Genomic DNA, 20,357 nt, shown 5'->3' on the forward strand with positions numbered 1-20,357 from the left:
GCACCAATTTGTAAGTCGCTCTGGATAAGAGCGTCTGCTAAATGACTTAAATGTAAATGTAAAATGTAAATGTAACTTTGGACATGTCTCTTTCGACCAAGAGAAGGCTTTTGATAGAGTGGACCATGAGTATCTGTTAACTTCTTAATAGGGGGCGCTGTTTTCACTTTGGGAAAAAATCGTGCCCAAATTAAACGGCCTCGTACTCTGTTTTAGATCATACAATATGCATATTATTATTACTATTGGATAGAAAACACTCTGAAGTTTCTAAAACTGTTTGAATTATATCTGTGAGTAAAACAGAACTCATTTGGCAGCAAACTTCCAAACAGGAAGTGAACATTTTGAAAATGGGGCTCTGTGTCAGGGCCTGCCTATTCAACTGGCTTACATTTATGGATCTGTATGCACTTCATACGCCTTCCACTAGATGTCAACAGGCAGTAGAATGTTGAATGGGGTGTCTCGCTTGATGTGAGACCGAATGAGAGCTTTTGGAGTGACAGGTCCGCTCTTTTGTCAGTATTCAACTGCGCACCAGGAAACCTCACATTGTCTTCTGAAATGCGTTATGTATACACGACGAAATGCTCCGGCTCTGATTTTATTGGATACATATGAGAAAAACATCATAAAGTAGGATTTTCAACCGAGTTTGACCAGTTTATTCGACGTTTATTGGGAATTTTGGAATGTTTCGTTCCATGCGCAAAGATTTCTTGGACATGTGCCCTCCACATGGCTAACCAAAGTTGCTAATTCGACAGAAGAAATGGACATTCTAAAACAAAACAACGATTTATTCTGGAACTAGGACTCCTTGCACAACATTCTGATGGAAGATCATCAAAAGTAAGAGAATATTTATGATGTTATTTCGTATTTTTGTGGAATATGTTGGCTCCAACAAGGCGGAGAATTGGTGAGCGCTGTCTCACAATATTGCATGCTGTATGTTGTACTAAAGTTATTTTTAAAAATCTAACACAGCGGTTGCATTAAGAACCAGTGTATCTTTCATTTGCTGTACAACATGTATTTTTTAGTAAAGTTTATGATGAGTTCTTTGGTTAGATTACGTGACTGTCCAAAATATCTCCGGACAATTTGGTGCATCATGGCTACATATTCACAATGTAAAACCAGGATTTGTACCTCTAAATATGCAAATTTTCGAACAAAACATAAATGTATTGTATAACATGATGTTATAAGACTGTCATCTGATGAAGTTGTTCAAGGTTAGTGATTAATTTTATCTCTATTTGTGGGTTTTGTGAAAGCTACCTTTGCGGTGAATAAATGGCGTTGTGTGTTTGGCTATTGTGGTGAGCTAATATAAATATATATTGTGTTTTCGCTGTAAAACACTTAAAAAAATCGGAAATATTGGCTGGATTCACAAGATGTTTATCTTTCATTTGCTGTATTGGACTTGGGATTTCATGAAATTATATTATATGATATCCCTGTCGCGTTAGGCTAGGCTATGCTAGTCAGCTTTTTTGATGAGGAGGATCCCGGATCCGGGAGAGAGAAGCGGTAGAGGTTAAATGTGATGTCGGTGTTTGGGTTTGGGGAAATGTTTTTGGCCTATGTGAAGATGTTGTATAGTGGGGCGTCATGTATGGTCAAGGCGGGGTGGGGTTCTCAGTAGGCCAGTCTGGGTGAGGCGGGGCATTAGACAAGGATGCCCTCAATCGGGGCAATTATATACACTAGCCATTGAGCCTGTTTTGGGCCTCATACACAGGAGACTGCAGGGAGTGTGCTGGACAGGCATGGGTGTGTTGACAGGCATACGAGTGTCAGCGTATGCAGATTACATTTCTGTGATGGTCAGGGATGGGCAGGATATGCAGGCACTAGAGACTAGTTTGAAGTTGTACGAGGGAGCTTCGTCAGCTAAGGTGAACTAGGGCAAGAGCAAAGCTCTGTTATGTGGGGCATGGATGGATAGGGCCCCTTCCAGGGTGTTTGCAGTGGGGTTGTGAAGGGCTTAACATGTTAGGGGTGTACCTGGGCTCAGAGAAGTGGGTAAGGAAGAACTGGGAGGGGCTGTCACAGGCAGTGGTATCAAGACTGGCCAGGTGGAGGTGGCTCTTGTCCCAAGTGGCATATAGAGGGAAGGTGCTGATAATGAACAATCTGGCGGCATCTTCCCTGTGGCATAAACTGGCTTTCCTCAACCCCCCCGCAAGCTGGTGGATTTCTTCTGGTCGGGCCATCACTGGCTGAGGTTGTCCGTACACAAATGTATTTTTATTTAACCTTTATTTAACTAGGCAAGTCAGTTAAGAACAAATTCTTATTTACAATGACGGCCTACCAAAAGGCAAAAGGCCTCCTGCGGGGATGGGGGCCTGAGATTAAAAAATAAATACAACATAAATATAAGACAAAACACATATCACAACAATTTTGACAACACTACATGAAGAGCGACCTAAGACAACAACATAGCAAGGCAGCAACACATGACAACACAGCATGGTAGCAACACAACATAACAACATGGTAGAAACACAACATGGTAGCAGCACAAAACATGGTACAAACATTATTGGGCACAGACAACAACACAAAGGGCAAGAAGGTAGAGGCAACAATACATCACGCAAAGCAGCCACAACTGTCAGTAAGAGTGTCCATGATTGAGTCTTTGAATGAAGAGATTTAGATAAAACTGTCCAGTTTGAGTGTTTGTGTGTGCTTTGGGTTAACAGAATGTGACTGGCAGAACGGGTGTTGTATGTGGAGGATGAGGGCTGAAGTAGATATCTAAGATAGGGGGGAGTGAGGCCTAAGAGGGTTTTGTAAATAAGCATCAACCAGTGGGTCTTGCGACGGGTATACAGAGATGGCCAGTTTACAGAGGAGTATAGAGTGCAGTGATGTGCCCTATAAGGAGCATTGGTGGCAAATCTGATGGCCGAAAGGTAAAGAACATCTAGCCGCTCGAGAGCACCCTTACCTGCCAATCTATAAATTATGTATCCGTAATCTAGCATGGGGTGGATGGTAATCTGAATCAGAGTTAGTTTGGCAGCTGGGGTGAAAGAGGAGTGATTAAGATAGAGGAAACCAAGTCTAGATTTAACTTTAGCCTGCAGCTTTGATATGTGTTGAGAGAAGGACAGTGTACCGTCTAGCCATACTCCCAAGTACTTGTATGAGATTACTACCTCCAGCTCTAAACCCTCAGAGGTAGTAATAACCTGTAGGAAGAGGGGCATTCTTCTTACCAAACCACATGACCTTTGTTTTGGAGGTGTTCAGAACAAGGTTAAGGGTAGAGAAAGCTTGTTGGACACTAAGAAAGCTTTGTTGTAGAGCATTTAACACAAAATCCAGGGAAGGGCCAGCTGAGTATAAGACTGTATCATCTGCATATAAATGGATGAGAGAGCTTGCTATTGCCTGAGCTATGTTGTTGATGTAAATTGAAAAGAGCGTGGGGCCTAGTATCGAGCCTTGGGGCACTCCCTTGGTGACAGGCAGTGACTGAGACAGCAGATTTTCTGACTTTATACACTGCACTCTTTGAAAGACCCCCCAGAGACACCAATACTCCTTAGCCGGCACACAAGAATATAATTGTCTACTGTATCAAAAGCTTTGGCCAAGTCAATTAAAATAGCAGCACAATATTGCTTAGAATCAAGGACAATGGTGACATCATTGAGCACCTTTAAGGTTGCAGTGACACATCCATAACCTGAGCGGAAACCAGATTGCATACCAGAGAGAATACTATAGACATTAAGAAAGTCAGTCAGTTGATTATTGACAAGTTTTTCCAACACGTTTGATAAACAGGGCAAAATAGAAATAGGCCAATAACAGTTAGCATCAGCTTGATCTCCCCCTTTAAATAAAGGACAAACCGTGGCTGCCTTCCAAGCATTGGGAATCTCCCCAGAAAGGAGAGACAGGTTAAAAAGGTTGGAGATAGTCTTGGAGATGATAGCGGCAGCAACCTTAAAGAAGAAAGGGTCTAAACCATCTGACCCAGATATTTTTTTGGTGTCAAGTTAAAGGAGCTCCTTTAGCACCTCGGACTCAGTGACTGGCTGCAGGGAGAAACTTTGTAGCGGGGCAGGGGAAAAAGATGGAGAAGCATCGGGGATAGTCGCATTAGAAGGGGTGGGAGATGAGGAAATGTTGGACGTTCAAGGAGGCATGGCTGAGTCAAATAGGAATCCTGACCTAATGAAGTGGTGATTAAAGAGCTCAGCCATGTGCTTCTTGTCAGTAACAACCACATCATCAACATTAAGGGACATGGGCAGCTGTGAGGAGGGTTTATTCTCCAGGTCTTTAACCTGTTGGGGACAAGGGGTGATATTTTCACTTTTGCTGAAAATCGTATGATTTTTAAACGGCCTCGTACTCAATTCTTGCTAGTACAATATGCATATTTTTAGTACCATTGGATAGAAAACAACCTCTAGTTTCTAAAAACGTTTGAATTTTTTCTCTGAGTTGAACACAAGTCATTTGGCAGCACTTTCCCTGAGCAGGAAGTAGAATGCAAGATGTCTATGCTCGCTTCAACGCTCTGCCTATACATGGTCATGCCACCTATGACCCGAAACACACCTCACACGCCTTCCTCTGGGTGTCAAGAGGACGTCAGAGGAGAAATTTTGTGTTTATCTTGTTCTGACGTGAAATAAGACCTATTTCTTTGACGTGACCGTCCATTTCCGGAAGTCTGAAGTGCGCGACTTTGAAGAGAGATTGTGTTTTGTTTTGCTGCCGTTTCGGATGTCAACTATCTCCGGCTCGGATTTGATTTGATAAATGAGACCATATCATCGTAATGTATGTTTTTTCAATATAGTTTAATCAGATTATTTGAATTTTTTCGGGAGTTTTGTCGTGTTCCGTCGTGTGACTTTGTTTACTTGGAGAGATCCGTGCCACGCGACTAGTACCCATGCTAAATGAAGTGGGAAAGGTACCATTCTGAATGTAATGAACGACTCATCTGGACTAAGGACATCTTGATCAACATTCTGATGAAATTTCAGCAAAAGTAAGATCCAATTTATAATGCTATTTCATATATCGGTGTGCATGTGAACTGGTCGTGGGCGCCCAGCTGGTTCTGGCTGGCGTGGCTATGCTAATTTAGCGCTACATTTTGTTTTCGCTATAAAACATTTAATAAATCTGAAATATTGTCTGGAATCACAAGAATCCTGTCTTTCAATTGCTGCACAGTATGTATTTCTCAGATATGTTTTATGATGAGTAATTAGTTATTTGACGTTGGTGTCTGTAAATGTTATGGCTGCTTTCGGTGCAATTTCTGATTGTAGCTGAAGTGTAATTTATGATTTATACCATAAATATGCACATTTTTCAAAAAAAACATATGCTATACAATAAATATGTTATCAGACTGTCATCTTATGAAGTTGTTTCTTGGTTAGTGGCTATATATATATCTTTATTTGGTCGAATTAGTGATAGCTGGTGATGGAGTAAAACACTGATGGAGGTAGAAAAGTGGTGTAATAGATTTACATATTTTGTCTTCCCTGTAAAACATTTTAAAAATCGGACATGTTGGCTTGATTCACAAGATGTGTACCTTTCATATGCTGTATTGGACTTGTTAATGTGTGAAAGTTAAATATTTTTAAAAAATGTTTTTTTTTTTTTTTGCCGCTCTGCCTTTTCAGTGGAATGTGGGAGGAGTGCCGCTAGCGGCACCCGTGGCCCCTAAAGGTTAACCGTTTTCCAGAACTTCTTGGGGTTAGACCCACAGAGAGCGAACTGCTCCTTAAAGTAACTAACTTTGTCCTTCCGGATAGCCTGAGTGCACTTATTTCTCATTTGGCTGAACGAGAGCCAGTCAGCGTGAGTATGCGTATGTCGAGCCTTTCGCCAAATACAATTCTTGAGGTAGAGTAACTCTGCAAGATCACGGTCGAACCAGGGGCTGAACCTGTTTTTATTCTCATTTTCTTTATGGGGGCGTGTTTGCTAACAATACCACTGAAAATATCAAAAAAGAAGGTCCAAGCGTCTTCGACAGAGGGGATCAAGCTAAAAATACAATTTTACAGAGGACAGTTCATGAAGGAAGGCTTACTCATACAATTTTTTAGTAAGCGTCTATGACAAATCAGGACAGGTCGTTTCACTGAGCAGCCATTACGAACGCAAGGTGTAAAAACTGTGCTCACTAAGGTCATTACAGAAAACACAGACTGATACCGATCAGGATTATTTCTGTGGATAACATTGAGGAGAGTAGCCTTTTCTGGGTGTTTGGAGTCATACCGTGTGGGATTGGTAATAATCTGAGAAAGATTTAGGAAGTCCCATTGTTTTAGGACTTGGTGTAAGGACAAAAAAAGGCCAGGAGAGAGCTTAGGGCAGGTAGGGTACAGGCTGGTGCTGATGGAGGACGATAGCACCCAGAAACAGTCAAATAACTATTTGAAAGTTTAATGCTTAAAACCAGCAAATCAAATAGTTTGGGGACAGACTTGGTGGAGACAACCGAGCACTGAAGGTGATCCTTGGTAAAGATTGCCACTCCCCCACCTTTGGAAGATGTGTCTTTCCGAAAAAGGTTCTAACCAGAAAGGTTAACATCAGTATTCAAAACACTCTTCCTTAATCACGTCTCAGTAATGACCAACACATCTGGATTGGAGCTGTGAACCCACACTTTCAATTGATCCATTTTAGGTTATAAGCTTCTAGTGTTAACGTGCAGAAAACCCAGGTTTTTACGAGAGCAGAAATCAGTGAAGCAGATTTCAGAGCACAAGTCAAAATTGGGGCTAGCAACAGTAGATGGGCCAGGGTGTACATGCACATTTCCAGATATCATCAACAGTAATACAATCAAGGCACGGCATAGTAGAGGGAGAGCTCTGCAGTGTTGATTTATGACATCTGAATGTGCATTAGATGGCAACAAGATCATATTGTACAGCAATTTCATCAGGTAACATGAATACAAAGCTGGCGAGAGGTGGTTAGAATAGGATGGGAGGCCAAAAGTCTGTGTAACCAATAGAGAGTCAGAGTTCCGAGTGTGGGAACAAACATAGTCTGTCCCACAGTTGGGTAAAGGAAGGAGGACAGGGCCTGGTTGAACTGTAGAGCAGGGTGGCTGCATTCTAACTAAAGGCGGTGCAGAGACTGCTGTATCATACTGATGTCGGCTAGAGGGAACCAGCACACGTGCTGCTGAGGAGAGCTGGCGGATTAGCGTTGGACCGGAAGCTATTCCTCATGAGGCTGAAGAGGCTGAGTACAGCAGGTCTCTCTGATTTTTACTCTGCAGGGTGCTGAGGGCCAGGCAGCTGCTAAGGCCCACACTAGAAGGGTGTGTGGAGCCTGGGCTGTGGGTGTGGGAGGCCCCTACGTTCCACAACCCAGCCATCCTTTAGAGAACGGTTCAGTCGGCCACCCTGCGGAAGCGGCTGATTGCAACGGGTTTACTAACGCTGCGTGACCTGCGGCTGCTGGGGGAGAAGGGGTGGGAAACCCCGGAAGTCCTGGCACAACAAACAGGAATAACATCTCTTAGGCTGCTGGAGAGATTCCTGGAGGAGGTCCAGGAGGCACTGTCTGAGCCGGTAAGGGGGATGTTTGAGCGGCCAAAGGGGGAGGGGCCACCAATGTTTCTGCCACTGTAGGTGACGGCAGAGACTGGGGACGGCATAGACTGGGGACTCGGGACTTGTTCGATTTTAACACTCCGAGCCTGTGGGAGTTTGAGGAGGTGGGAGGTAAAGCCCTCTACAACCTCTGCATTAACTTCTTGACGCTAGGGGTCAGATTTATTTTAATTTTTTTAAATAACGCTCCCAAGGTAAACAGACTATTTCTCAGGTCCAGATCGCAGAATATGCATATAATTTACAGATTAGGATAGAAAACACTCCAAAGTTTCCAAAACTGTCCAAATATTGTCTGTGAGTATAACAAAACTGATTTTGCAGGCGAAAACCTGAGGAAATCTAACCCGGAAGTGATTTTTTTAATCTGTGTTTCATTGCCCGTCTTTCTTCCATTTAAAGGGGTATCAACCAGATGCCTTTTCCAATGGCTTCCTCAGGCTGTGACCAGGCTTTAGACATAGTTTCAGGCTTTAATTTTGAAAAATGAGCGAGATTTTTCAAAACTAGTCAGGTGTCCTTTGATTAGTTCCTGCGCGCGAGAGGGGTAGCTCTCCATTTTCTTTCTCTCTTTTATTGAATAAGTTACGGTCCGGTTGAAATATTATCGATTATGTATGTTAAAAACAACCTGAGGATTGATTATAAAAAACATTTGACATGTTTCTACGAACATTACGGATACTTTTTGGAATTTTCGTCGAACGGAACGAGGCTGTGGTTTTCTGAACATAACGCACAACCCAAATGGCGTTTTTTTGTTATAAAAGTAATATTTATCGAACAAAAAGAACATTTATTGTCTAACTGGGAGTCTCGTGAGTGCAAACATCCAAAGATTATCAAAGGTAAGCAATTCATTTTATTGCTTTTCTGACTTTCGTGACCATGCTAATTTGGGGCTAGCTGTTCTAGCATTGATTGATACACTCACAAAAGCTTGGATTGCTTTCGCTGTAAAGCATATTTTCAAAATCTGACACGATAGGTGGATTAACAACAAGCTAAACTGTGTTTTGGTATATTTCACTTGTGATTGCATGATTATAAATATTTTTTGTAATATTTGGCGCCCTGCAATTCAGCGGTTGTTTAGGAAAATGATCCCGCTAAAGGGATCCGTAGCGCAGAGAGGTTAAGGTAAGGAACATTAGCAGCCTAACAGGAGTGAAGGCACATCAGTGGCAGGGGGTATGTGGGGTGGAGAGTTGGTGGGTTTTAGATGGAGGGGGCTTTACAAACTCCCAGTACCGAAGAGGTCAGGGGACCTCCAGTGGAGGGTTCTACATGGAGCCCTGGCCACTAACAGCTGGTTAGCACGGGTTGAACCGGGAATCGGGCAGGGGTGTCCTTTCTGTGTCATGAGTGAAACTGTGATTAATGTGTTTTCTGTGTGTGCCAGGTTAATGCCATTAATGTCTCTGTTGGAATGTCTGTGTGAGAGGTTGGGGGTGGGTCTTACTGTTGGAATGTCTGTGTGAGAGGTTGGGGGTGGGTCTTACTGTTGGAATGTCTGTGTGAGAGGTTGGGGGTGGGTCTTACTGTTGGAATGTCTGTGTGAGAGGTTGGGGGTGGGTCTTACTGTTGGAATGTCTGTGTGAGAGGTTGGGGTGGGTCTATTATATAATGGGATAATCTCAGTGCGCCTTTGGGTAGAATTTGATTTCCATAAAATGATAAAAAGTGTGGAGATGTTTCAGGAGATATGGTGTGTCGGAGAGTGCCGTCTGTACAGCTGGGGAAGATATACGGTTGTAGAAGTGGTGAGGTTTTGGTTATTGTGATGTGTGGTGTTGTTTTGTATCGTGGGGTAGAGGGCAAAGTAAGTATGCAGTACAGGGGATATTTGTTTTTTAAAGGGAGGGGGGGGCGTGGGGTGGTGAGGTTTTATTGAAATGAGGATGTATCATTAAAGAAACAAGAACTCCCATTTGTCTTACCTGAGCGCAGCTGTTTAATGCGTCCCTGGCTGGAGCTGGGCTCTATAGGGAGGAAGTCTTTGAACCAGGAGATCTCTGGGTCAGGGATGCCACTGGCAGCACACAGCATGGTGGTCGTCCTGGTCCTCTCTACCACCTTCAGCTGAGGACCCATGTCAATGCTGGGGAAACCAAACGGCAACAGGTCCTCTGGAGGAGGGGGGGGGGGGGGGGGGGTTGTTATTAGTTGTTATTCAAAGAGTTTTTCATTGTAAAGAATTTCCATTTGTCTCTGAAGACAGTTCCACAGAAAATGTGATTTAGAATGTCTGTTGTCATGGAATGTTTGATGTTTGGTGCCAACGTGGAGTATAGATGTCCTGTTGGTTCAATGCTATAAAAGTCATCCTTGTAAGTGTTGCATGCCATTTACTCTCTCCATAACATCTGGAGTCCACTCTCACACACCACACCTAGGGTCTAGGGTGGCTAGACTCCCAATCGCACTTCAAACTACAATTCCTGTTGATTCATTATTTGTCTTCGCTAGCCTAGCTGGCCAGCGGTCACTAGATTAGGTCAACTGTGTTAGCAAACATACAAGTGATCCAGTAAGCCTTCCTTCAGTCAATAAGCCTGGGGACTAGCCAGCTCATTGTGTTAACACAGTACAGTAGCTAATACATCTTCTGCCAGGCTCCAACATGGCCTGTCCAACATGGCCTGTTGACACACATATTCCTCAGTTGGCCAAGGTCATATACATCCTACAGTAAAATGTACTGTTAGTCCCATTGGAAAAAAAAGTGTCTACTAAGTGGCATATATCTTGACTTATTACATCCAGACTTTTACAGACAGTGGGCTATCCCGTCCTCCCCTCTTTTCCCATAGGCCTGGTAATAGTGTCAGCTCCATGATGAAGACAGAGAACGGGGTCCCTGAGATGAAGACAGTCAGGTGTAACTGTGAGGTGAACTGATATCCTCTGTGTTCTTCCGTATCGTGTTGTCATAGTAACTATGCACAGGGTTTCTCCTCAGATACAACTGACTCAATTAGGCAGTGAGATAGCAGGGAGGGGCATGGCACAGGTCGTAGTAACGACTTGTTAGCTGGCTAATTGTTAAAGTGTACAAACGGTTAGAAGGAAGGATGTCCAACTGCGTTGGGGCTTCATGTTATGTGTATGTGTGTTTATACTATACTACCAGGGAATGGGGTGAAATACATCCAAAAAATGTACACAGATACCTGTACAGACACACACACACACACACATTTTCTCTGGTGAATTGGCTTCAGCGTCTCTCTGACTGTGGTCCAGATGGCCAGCCACATAATCATCTGTCTATCAGTCCTCCCTCCTCCTTTCTCTCCCCCACCTGACACCCCTCTCCTCCACATGCGTGCACACAATTACACGAACGCACACACCCGCGCATACAATTACATGAACGCACACACACGCGCATACAATTACACGAACGCACACACACACACAAACTGGGTACTGTACCATTTTCCGTTCCCTCCTGGGATAGAACATTTGTCACCATGACTAATTGAGTGTCAATTAGATCGAAACCCACTGAACTGGACTCAGTTCTATCATATACGCAACATAGTTTCTAACTAATGTTTCTAACAAATGTAACTATGGGCAAAATAAGAATGAAAACTCTTCCTGTGTAGTTGTTATTTCTTACCGCCATGGTTCACCCTGCCACCCAGTCAGTAGTGTGACTGGCTGTAACATCTGTCTTCCGTTTCAGTACAGAGAGAGGGGAGAGGAGAGGAGAGGAGAGGAGAGGAGAGGAGAGGAGAGGAGAGGAGAGAGGAGCAGAGAACTGACTCCTCAGAGAGCCTGTCAGATAAGATCCACTCAGGAGGAAAGAAGACGAGGAGGCAAAAATAGTAAGATGCAGAGAGGAGAACATGGCAGGTGTGAGGTAAGAGAGGGGGAAGGGAGGACCAGGTGTGGGAGGAGAGGGGGTGGAAGATGAGGAAAAGAAAGAAGACGAGACTCAGTAAAAATAATGTCCAGGTCAGGTCACTACCATTGACTGGGTTTTGATCACATCCTGGCCAGCTGTCCAGAGGACACCCATCAGTGTGTGTCGGGGGGGGGATCAATGCTAATGACCTGGTTGAATGGATGCCAGCGATACCTCCATCGACAGGAGGGAGAGAGTGAGGTCAGAAGGCAAGAGAGCCAGGTCGGAAGGCAAGGCCTCTTGAGGAGAAATATATTCATGGCTCATACATCTGTTCCCCACTGTCATCCTCCCAGGAGAGAGCGAGAGAGCGAGAGAGAGAGAGAGAGAGCGAGAGAGAGCGAGAGAGAGCGAGAGAGAGCGAGAGAGAGAGAGCGAGAGAGAGCGAGAGAGAGCGAGAGAGAGAGCGAGAGAGAGCGAGAGAGAGCGAGAGAGAGCGAGAAAGAGCGAGAGAGAGCGAGAGAGAGCGAGAGAGAGCGAGAGAGAGAGCGAGAGCGAGAGCGAGAGAGCGAGAGAGAGCGAGAGAGACCGCGAGAGAGCGCGAGAGAGCGCGAGAGAGCGAGCGAGCGAGCGAGAGAGAGAGAGAGAGAGGCTCACAGAGGTCGAGGGAAAGGGAGAGAAAGAGACAGACAGAGAGAGAGATGGAGATAGAGAAAGATAAAATAATTGTAAGTGGTGTAGGGGGTAAAACATATGACATAATTAAATCAATCCTGGCAATACGTGCAGCTTCAAAATTGGCAAGAAAATAACATAATTATTTAACCAGGGACGGGGCCTTTGCCAGGGTTGCAATCTGAGCCCGACGCTCTTCAATATTTACATTAACGTGTTGGCCACTATTCTAGAAAAATCCTCAGCCCCTGGTGTTAGTCTCCACAATTCAGAAGTTAAATGCCTGCTGTTCGCAGAAGACCTGTGCCTGCGGTCACACCCAGCACATGGCCTACAGCAGAGCCTGGGCCTGCTAGAGCAGTATTTCCAGACCTGGACTCTCGCAGTAAAAATATACAATACTTTTCCAGAGAAGATCCAGATCTCAGGGAATTAGACAAAAGTTATCAATTGGTACAAAATACAGAATATATAGTAATGCACACACTATAATTACTTAGGTTTAGAGAAAAACTCAACTGGACACCTAAATGAGGCTTAGAGAACTGATAAAGCACGCAGGGCATTCTACACCATTAAAAAACTCATTCAAATTGAAATACCTACTAAAGCTAATTGAATGTCTCATTGAACCAATTGCACTTTATGACATCGAGGTATGGGGTCCACTTGCAAAACATGTTTTCACCCAATGGTACAAACACCCCATTGAAACCCTGCATGCAGAGTTCTGTAAGATTCTCCTACATGTCCAGAGGAATTCTACAAACAATGCATGCAGGGCAGAATTAGGCCAATATCCACTAATAATAAAAACTCAAAAAAGAGCAATTAAGTTTTGTAAACATCTAAAATACAGTGACCCCCTCTCATATCATTACCAAGCCCTGCAATGCCAAGAGCTGAGCAAAGAAAAGAGTCCCCTCATCCAGCTGGTCCTGGGGCTGAGTTCACAAACCTGTTCTACTAACACACTGAAGCCTCAGGACCAGAACATCCAATCAAACAGAATAAACCAAATTACAACACAGTCAAAGCTACATGAACTACATTACCTACTGGGAAGCACAAGCACAAAGCAAAATGCAGTGCTATCTGACCTAAATCAACAGTACACCATAGCAAACTGTTTGACCATGGTTTCTGATCAAAACCTTTGAAAAACCTTGACAAAGTACAGCCTTGCCATTGAGAAGGGTAGACACAGGAAAACCTGGCTCCCTGCAGAGGAAAGGCTGTGCAACCACAGCAGAACCCGAGACAGAGCTGCATTTTCTGACAAAATGTAAAAAACATAAAACAATTAGAGAGTGTCATTTCCCCAAAATTGAAACCGTTATTCAAGGTTTCAAAGACCTCTGATGATAGTAGGCTACCCGTCCTGTTGGGGGAGGACGCAGAGAGCTGTGGGTTGGCAACACACTACATTGCTGCCTGCCATAACATGAGGGACAGTGTCTGACAGACCAACCAATCTGCACATGTACTCTCTGCCATTGTTATTGTCCATTGTATGGTTATTTTTACCCTTGATTATTGCCGTTACCGATTGTCCCATTGACAATCTTGATTATTATTTTAATTATGCTAATATTGTAAATTAATCAATTAAACTCTAAAGTACATTGTTACATCAAGTGAGAGAGAGAGAGAGAGAAGAAAAGAGAGAGAGAGAGAGAGAGAGAGAGAGAGAGAGAGAGAGAGAGGGGGAGAGAGAGAGAGAGAGAGGAAGAGAGAGAGAGAGGAAAATAGAGAGAGAGGAAGAGAGAGAGAGAGAGGAAGAGAGAGAGAGAGGAAAATAGAGAGAGAGAGAGGAAGAGAGAGAGAGAGAGGAAGAGAGAGAGTGAGAGGAAAAGGAGAGAGAGAGAGAGGGGAAGAGAGAGAGAGAGGAAAACAGAGAGATAGGCTCACAATGGCTTTTCGTCACCTCAGGGTCTATCCTGCTGGCTGCTGCATGGTGTAACTGTGGGTTAATGAGACCAGACCCTTGCAGTAGAACACAGAGAGAGAGAGGGGCTCACAATGGCTTTTGTCACCTCAGGGTCTATCCTGCTGGCTACTGCATGGTGTAACTGGGGGTTAATGAGTTGATCATTATTACTGTTACCGATTGTCCCGTTGACAGTCTTGATTATTATTATTTTTATTATGTTAATATTGTAAATGAATCACTTAATTTCCAAAGTAAATTGTTTAGTCATGCCAATAAAGCAAATTGATTTGAGTTTAATTGAAAGAGAGAAGGAGAGAGAGACCAAGAGAGAGAAAGAGCGAGGAAGAGAGAGAGAGAAAAAGAGAGGAAAAGAAAGAGAGAGAAAGAGGAAGCGAGAGAGTGGAAAATAGAGAGAGAGAGGAAAATAGAGAAAGAGGAAATGATTGTGAGGTCTGGGGTCCGCTCACCAACCAAGAATTCACAAAATGGGACAAACATCAAATTGAGACTCTGCATGCAGAATTAGGCCGATACCCGCTAATTATCAAAATCCAGAAAAGAGCCGTTAAATTCTACAACCACCTAAAAGGAAGAGATTCCCAAACCTTCCATAACAGAGCCATCACCTACAGAGAGATGAACCTGGAGAAGAGTCCCCTAAGCAAAATGGTCCTGGGGCTCTGTTCACAAACACAAACACACCGCACAGAGCCCCAGGACAGCAACACAATTAGACCCAACCAAATCATGAGAAAACAAAAAGATAATTACTTGATACATTGGAAAGAATTAACAAAAAAACTGAGCAAAATAGAATGCTATTTGGCCCTAAACAGAGAGTACACAGTGGCAGAATACCTGACCACTCTGACTAACCCAAACCTAAGGAAAGCTTTGACTATGTACAGACTCAGTGAGCATAGCCTTGCTATTGAGAAAGGCCGCCGTAGGCAGACCTGGCTCTCAAGAGAAGACAGGCTATGTGCACACTGCCCACAAAATGAGGTGGAAACTGAGGTGCACTTCCTAACCTCCTGCCCAATGTATGACCATTTTAGAGACACATATTTCCCTCAGATTACACAGATCCACAAAGAATTCGAAAAGAAACCCGATTTTGATAAACTCCCATATCTATTGGGTAAAATACCACAGTGTGCCATCACAGCAGCAAGATTTGTGACCTATTGCCACAAGAAAAGGCCAACCAGTGAAGAACAAAAAACATTGTAAATACAACCCATATTTATGCTTATTTATTTTCCCTTTTGTACTTTAACCATTTGTACATCGTTACAACACTGTATATATACATAATATGACATTTGTAATGTCTTTATTCTTTTGGAGCTTCTGTGAGTGTAATGTTTACTATTCATTTTTATTGTTTATTTCACTTTTGTATATTATCTACTTCACTTGCTTTGGCAATGTTAACATATGTTTCCCATGACAACAAAGCCCCTTGAATTGAATTGGAGAGAGAGGGGCTCACAATGGCTTTTCGTCACCTCAGGGTCTATCCTGCTGGCTGCTGCATGGTGTAACTGGGGGTTAATGAGACCAGACCCTTGCAGTAGAACACAGAGAGAGAGCTGTAATGTATTCCTATCTGCTCGCTCTCATTAGAGGTTTATGAGCTCTGTCCATTATACATGTCTGAGATTTAATGTACAGTATACTGTGCGTGTTTAATGTAAAACACACGGCTGCAGTAGACATTTCTGTGTATTCCTATCTGATGCCTTCTATCATTACTGCTACAGAGCCTTCAGAAAGTATTCACACCCCTTGACTTTTTCCACATTTTGTTGTGTTAAAGCCTGAATTTAAAAGGGATTACATTTAGATTTGTTTGTCACTGAGCTACACAGAATACCCCATCATGTCGAAGTGGAATTATATTTTACGAAACATTTACAAATGAATTATAAATGAAAAGTTGAAATGTCTTGAGACAATAAGTATTCAACTCCTTTGTTATTTTAAGCCTAAAATAAGTTCAGGAGTAAACATTGAAAAACCTCCCTGGTCTTTGTGGTTGCATCTGTGTTTGAAATTCACTGCTTGACTGAGGGACCTTACAGAGAATTGTATGTGTGGGGTACAGAGATGAGGTAGTCATTTAAAAATCACGTTAAACATTAAACATTCCATGCTTATTATGTGACTTGTTAAGCAAATGTTTACTCCTGAACTTATTTAGGCTTGCCATAGCAAAGGGGTTCAATACTTACTGACTCAAGCCATTTCAGCTATACATTCTTTGTTAAATTGGAAATTGGAAAAGGATAATTCCACTTTAACATTATGAGGTATTATGTGTAGGCCAGTGACTCAAAATCTCAATTTAATAAATGTTCAATTCAGGCTGTATCACAACAAAAAGTGGATAGATCGTTTCTGAAGGCACTGCACATGTGGGAGAGTTGATGTACAGTACTAGCGGCCACAATAAATGGATAAAAAACTTATTTAAAATGGAGATATCCTCAATGACACTGCTCATGCGGTCACAAACGCCATAACGCCACAGATACAAACATGAATTATCTATCAAACTATATGGATCTCTGCAGATAATGAGACAAGTTCCTAGGTGAGTCACCTGCCTAAAATAGAGATACCCTAACCTACCTACCACCATGATACCGCCATGATCCGATAGCACCTTGATTGTGTTTTATATCAACTAATGCATCATTTATCAGGCACACACACACTGCTGCTCGCGCTGGTTATCTTTCACCCAGTACCTGGTAGAATGAAAATGAATAGGACACTTTAGAACTGTTGAAATATACTTATTCATGTTACCATACTAAAAATGTATTGATTACTTTACATGTATAGGGAATGTATATATTAGGGCTCAAGAGGAACTAGGTGTGTGGTAAGTTACTGAGTGATATTGAAAGTTACTGAGTGAGAAAAGGGGACGTGCAGAAAGCTCATATTCTGAGTCTTGAGACCGTTCACATGGAGTGAGCCTGGAGAGAGATCACATCCAAACTTCTCACATGCTGCTGGTGCACTGGTGGGAAAATGGACCAGACAGAATGGACCATAAAGGATGGTGGTGGCGGCTCAGGTGAGACATTCGTCTGCTTTGGAAAATCCGATTATTCCCCAGATATTAAATATCGGGACATTATCAAGGGCCATCCACTTTGACAGGCATGAGTTACATGTGTGCCATTGGAAGCATGAACTGTAAAGCTATCTGAAGAAGAAAATGAAGAGACGCCAGAAGAATGAGTGCCGGGAGGGATTTAAGGTTGCCCAAAATTGTTTATTTGGGGGATCAGGTTGATTGTGGGGGTCTTCACACTGGGGAATTAATAGTAATTTAGACAAAAAATGCATTGAGATACTGATCTGTCATTAACATGCCACTCGCAACGTGCTGAGAAAAGTTCATGCTGGAAATATAAGATGAATTTACTGTATGTCAATGTCAGTAGTACATACTGTATATATATTTCCCCTGTCTGTAAATGTACATTCTGCCAGTGTCGGGGTGTGCTAAGTTTAGGGTCTTAAATTAGAGTGATAGACTCAACGTGACACACTAGGGACTGTCATTCTAAATTTGGGTTGGATAATTTATCAATAGTTGTAATTATGATTCGGTAAGGCGAGAAGGAGAGACAGAGCGCTGCCACTAAACTGTGAGGAGAGCACAACGTGAGGGGAGGGTGCACCGCTCACCCTGCAGCTGGTTTCTGAAACTAATTCAATATTTGTAAGAATCTATTGAGTCTCCGGAGGGTATCCTCCCAGGAAGAGGTTATCAGAAAACCCACTAGATTGTAGCTTGGGCTAATAATAATTGGGACATTGATAGTAGGGGCTTTGTTTTACCATGCCATCAGAATCCTATTGTTAAAGTGCATTCATTCATTTGGCTTTCTGGACAATACAGTCCAATTACTTACTTACAAGGCTCGTAGCCTGGGTCTTCCTTTGACACCCGGGAATGAGAAGGAATGAGAGGGTGCGAGTGAGCTGTCTCTGATTATCTGAAGCCGATAGGGGAAGACAGGGTAGAAGTGAGAGGGATAGCCAACAGGGAACACATTTTCATGGAGCCCAGTGAAGATCTAGCATCCCATTGGCATAGAACAGATCAGATGGACAGTCCTTGCCCCAAACTCATTCTCATCAAGGGTGGTGTGAAATTATTAAACATGTATATAAACATGTATATGTATTCTAGGTGGTGTGGAACATGTGAGTGATCACTATTCCAGATGAGGGACTGTTGGAAACTGACTAATTGACTTGAGCATGTTTTAGTATATTTAAAACTTTATAAGTGGCCTAACAGTTTTTGTCACCAAAGCCCCATATACTACCCACCACTGTGACCTATACGCTCTCGTTGGCTGGCCCGGGCTTCATACTCGTCGCCAAACTCACTTGCTCCAGGTCATCTACAAGACCCTTCTAGGTAAAGTCCCGCCTTATCTCTGCTCGCTGGTCACCATAGCAGCACCCACCCGTAGGACGCGTTCCAGCAGGTATATCTCCCTTGTCACCCCCAAAGCCAATTCCTCCTTTGGCCACCTCTCCTTCCAGTTCTCTGATACCATTGACTGGAAAGAACTACAAAAATCTCTGAAACTGGAAACACTTATCTCCCTCACTAGCTTTAAGCACCAGCTGTCAGAGCAGCTCACAGATAACTGCACCTGTACATAGCCCATCTATAAATAGCCCAAACAACTACCTCTTCCCCCACTGTATTTATTTATTTAGCTCCTTTGCACCCCAGTATTTCTACTTTGCACACTCATCTACTGTCAAATCTACCATTCCAGTGTTTTAATTGCTATATTGTATTTACTTTGCCACCATGGCCTATTTATTGCCTTTTAGAAGAAAAAGAAACGCACACCTATTTAGGCGAGGTGCTGGCTAGCGGAGTAGAAAACTTAAAAATAAAAAGGACAGCCACACACTCTAGGAGCTCAGATGCAAAAATGTAATTACCAACGTTTCGACAGCCAAGATGTCTTCATCAGGTTAAGCTATTTATTGCCTTTACCTCCCTTATCTCACCTCATTTGCTCACATTTGTATATAGACTTATTTTTCTACTGTATTATTGACTGTATGTTTGTTTTACTCCATGTGTAACTCTGTGATGTTGTATGTGTCGATCTGCTTTGCTTTATCTTGGCCAGGTCGCAGTTGCAAATGAGAACTTGTTCTTAACTTGCCTACCTGGTTAAATAAAAAATAAAATAAATACAAATAAAACAGTCGTGATTAATGTGTTATGGGTAAGATGGAATGATCTACAGTATGTGAAAATGTATTCGTGGCCGGAGGCAAAGTACAAAGGGAGCCTGTCTCTGATACAGAATGTTTCCATACGGGTGAGATAGGAGTCACATGACAGAGCTAACACTATAGATTGTGAACTATTGACCTATAACACTGTCTTATAGCTTCACTGTTTTATATCATTATATTCTCTCTCTGTTTTGCATCATGATATTCACTTGAGTATGAATGGGTCACTTATTCTGTCTGTGTGTGAGTCCGTATAATTAACAATGGACTCAGGCAAGGTGCAAGAATGTATACTCCCTACTGATAAGAAGACCGGGAGATGTGTGGAGGAGTACCAAATGTTCTGAATTCGGGCTAGGACTCGGGCTACCACCTGCCTAGCCACAGAGATTCATTGTACATCCTAGACCCAGGAGGGGGGAGGGCTTGTCTGGGAAAACAGAGGTGAAGTGAGTATGACATCGCGTGGGAACAACCCCTGTAAACCTGCAGCCTGAGGTAGGAAGTCTGGGTATACCACGAGGAGGTGTATAGATCCTTCATTTTTGTGGACCCCAGCAGAACGGTTAGAGTTAGATGCACTATTGTAAAGTGGTTGTTCCACTGGATATCATAAGGTGAATGCACCAATTTGTAAGTCGCTCTGGATAAGAGCGTCTGCTAAATGACGTAAATGTAAATGTAAACGGTATCCCAAAGGTCTAGAGTCAGGCTAATGGAGAGTGAGAATCGTCATATTATCAAACTTCGGTTATTGCCATAAATTATTATGCATAGCTTAACGCATTGCTAATACTTATCAAATTGTATGTTTTCTTTTCAAGTATTTTGCTATAACTCTCTTAGGAACCCGAAGGAGGAAGAGAAAGTCCAAAGTTGTTCAATAGGACGGGTAATGGCAGATAGGGGGGTTGTAAGAGTGTTTAGTGGGATTATT

The 20,357-nt window shown here is 42.9% G+C and overlaps 1 protein-coding gene across 5 annotated transcripts in view; it reads right to left on the reverse strand.

Moving 5' to 3' along the window:
- Nucleotides 1–20,357, reverse strand: part of LOC139550336 (receptor-type tyrosine-protein phosphatase S-like) — a 125,323-nt gene that overhangs the window by 75,075 nt on the left and 29,891 nt on the right. For all 5 annotated transcript variants that reach the window (XM_071361173.1, XM_071361176.1, XM_071361175.1 and 2 more), the window contains exon 6: nucleotides 9,596–9,784. In XM_071361173.1, the coding sequence (XP_071217274.1) occupies nucleotides 9,596–9,784 (189 nt within the window). The remainder of the gene's footprint in view (nucleotides 1–9,595; nucleotides 9,785–20,357) is intronic.

Source organism: Salvelinus alpinus, chromosome 23 (genome assembly GCF_045679555.1).
Source record: "Salvelinus alpinus chromosome 23, SLU_Salpinus.1, whole genome shotgun sequence".
Lineage (NCBI taxonomy): Eukaryota > Metazoa > Chordata > Actinopteri > Salmoniformes > Salmonidae > Salvelinus > Salvelinus alpinus.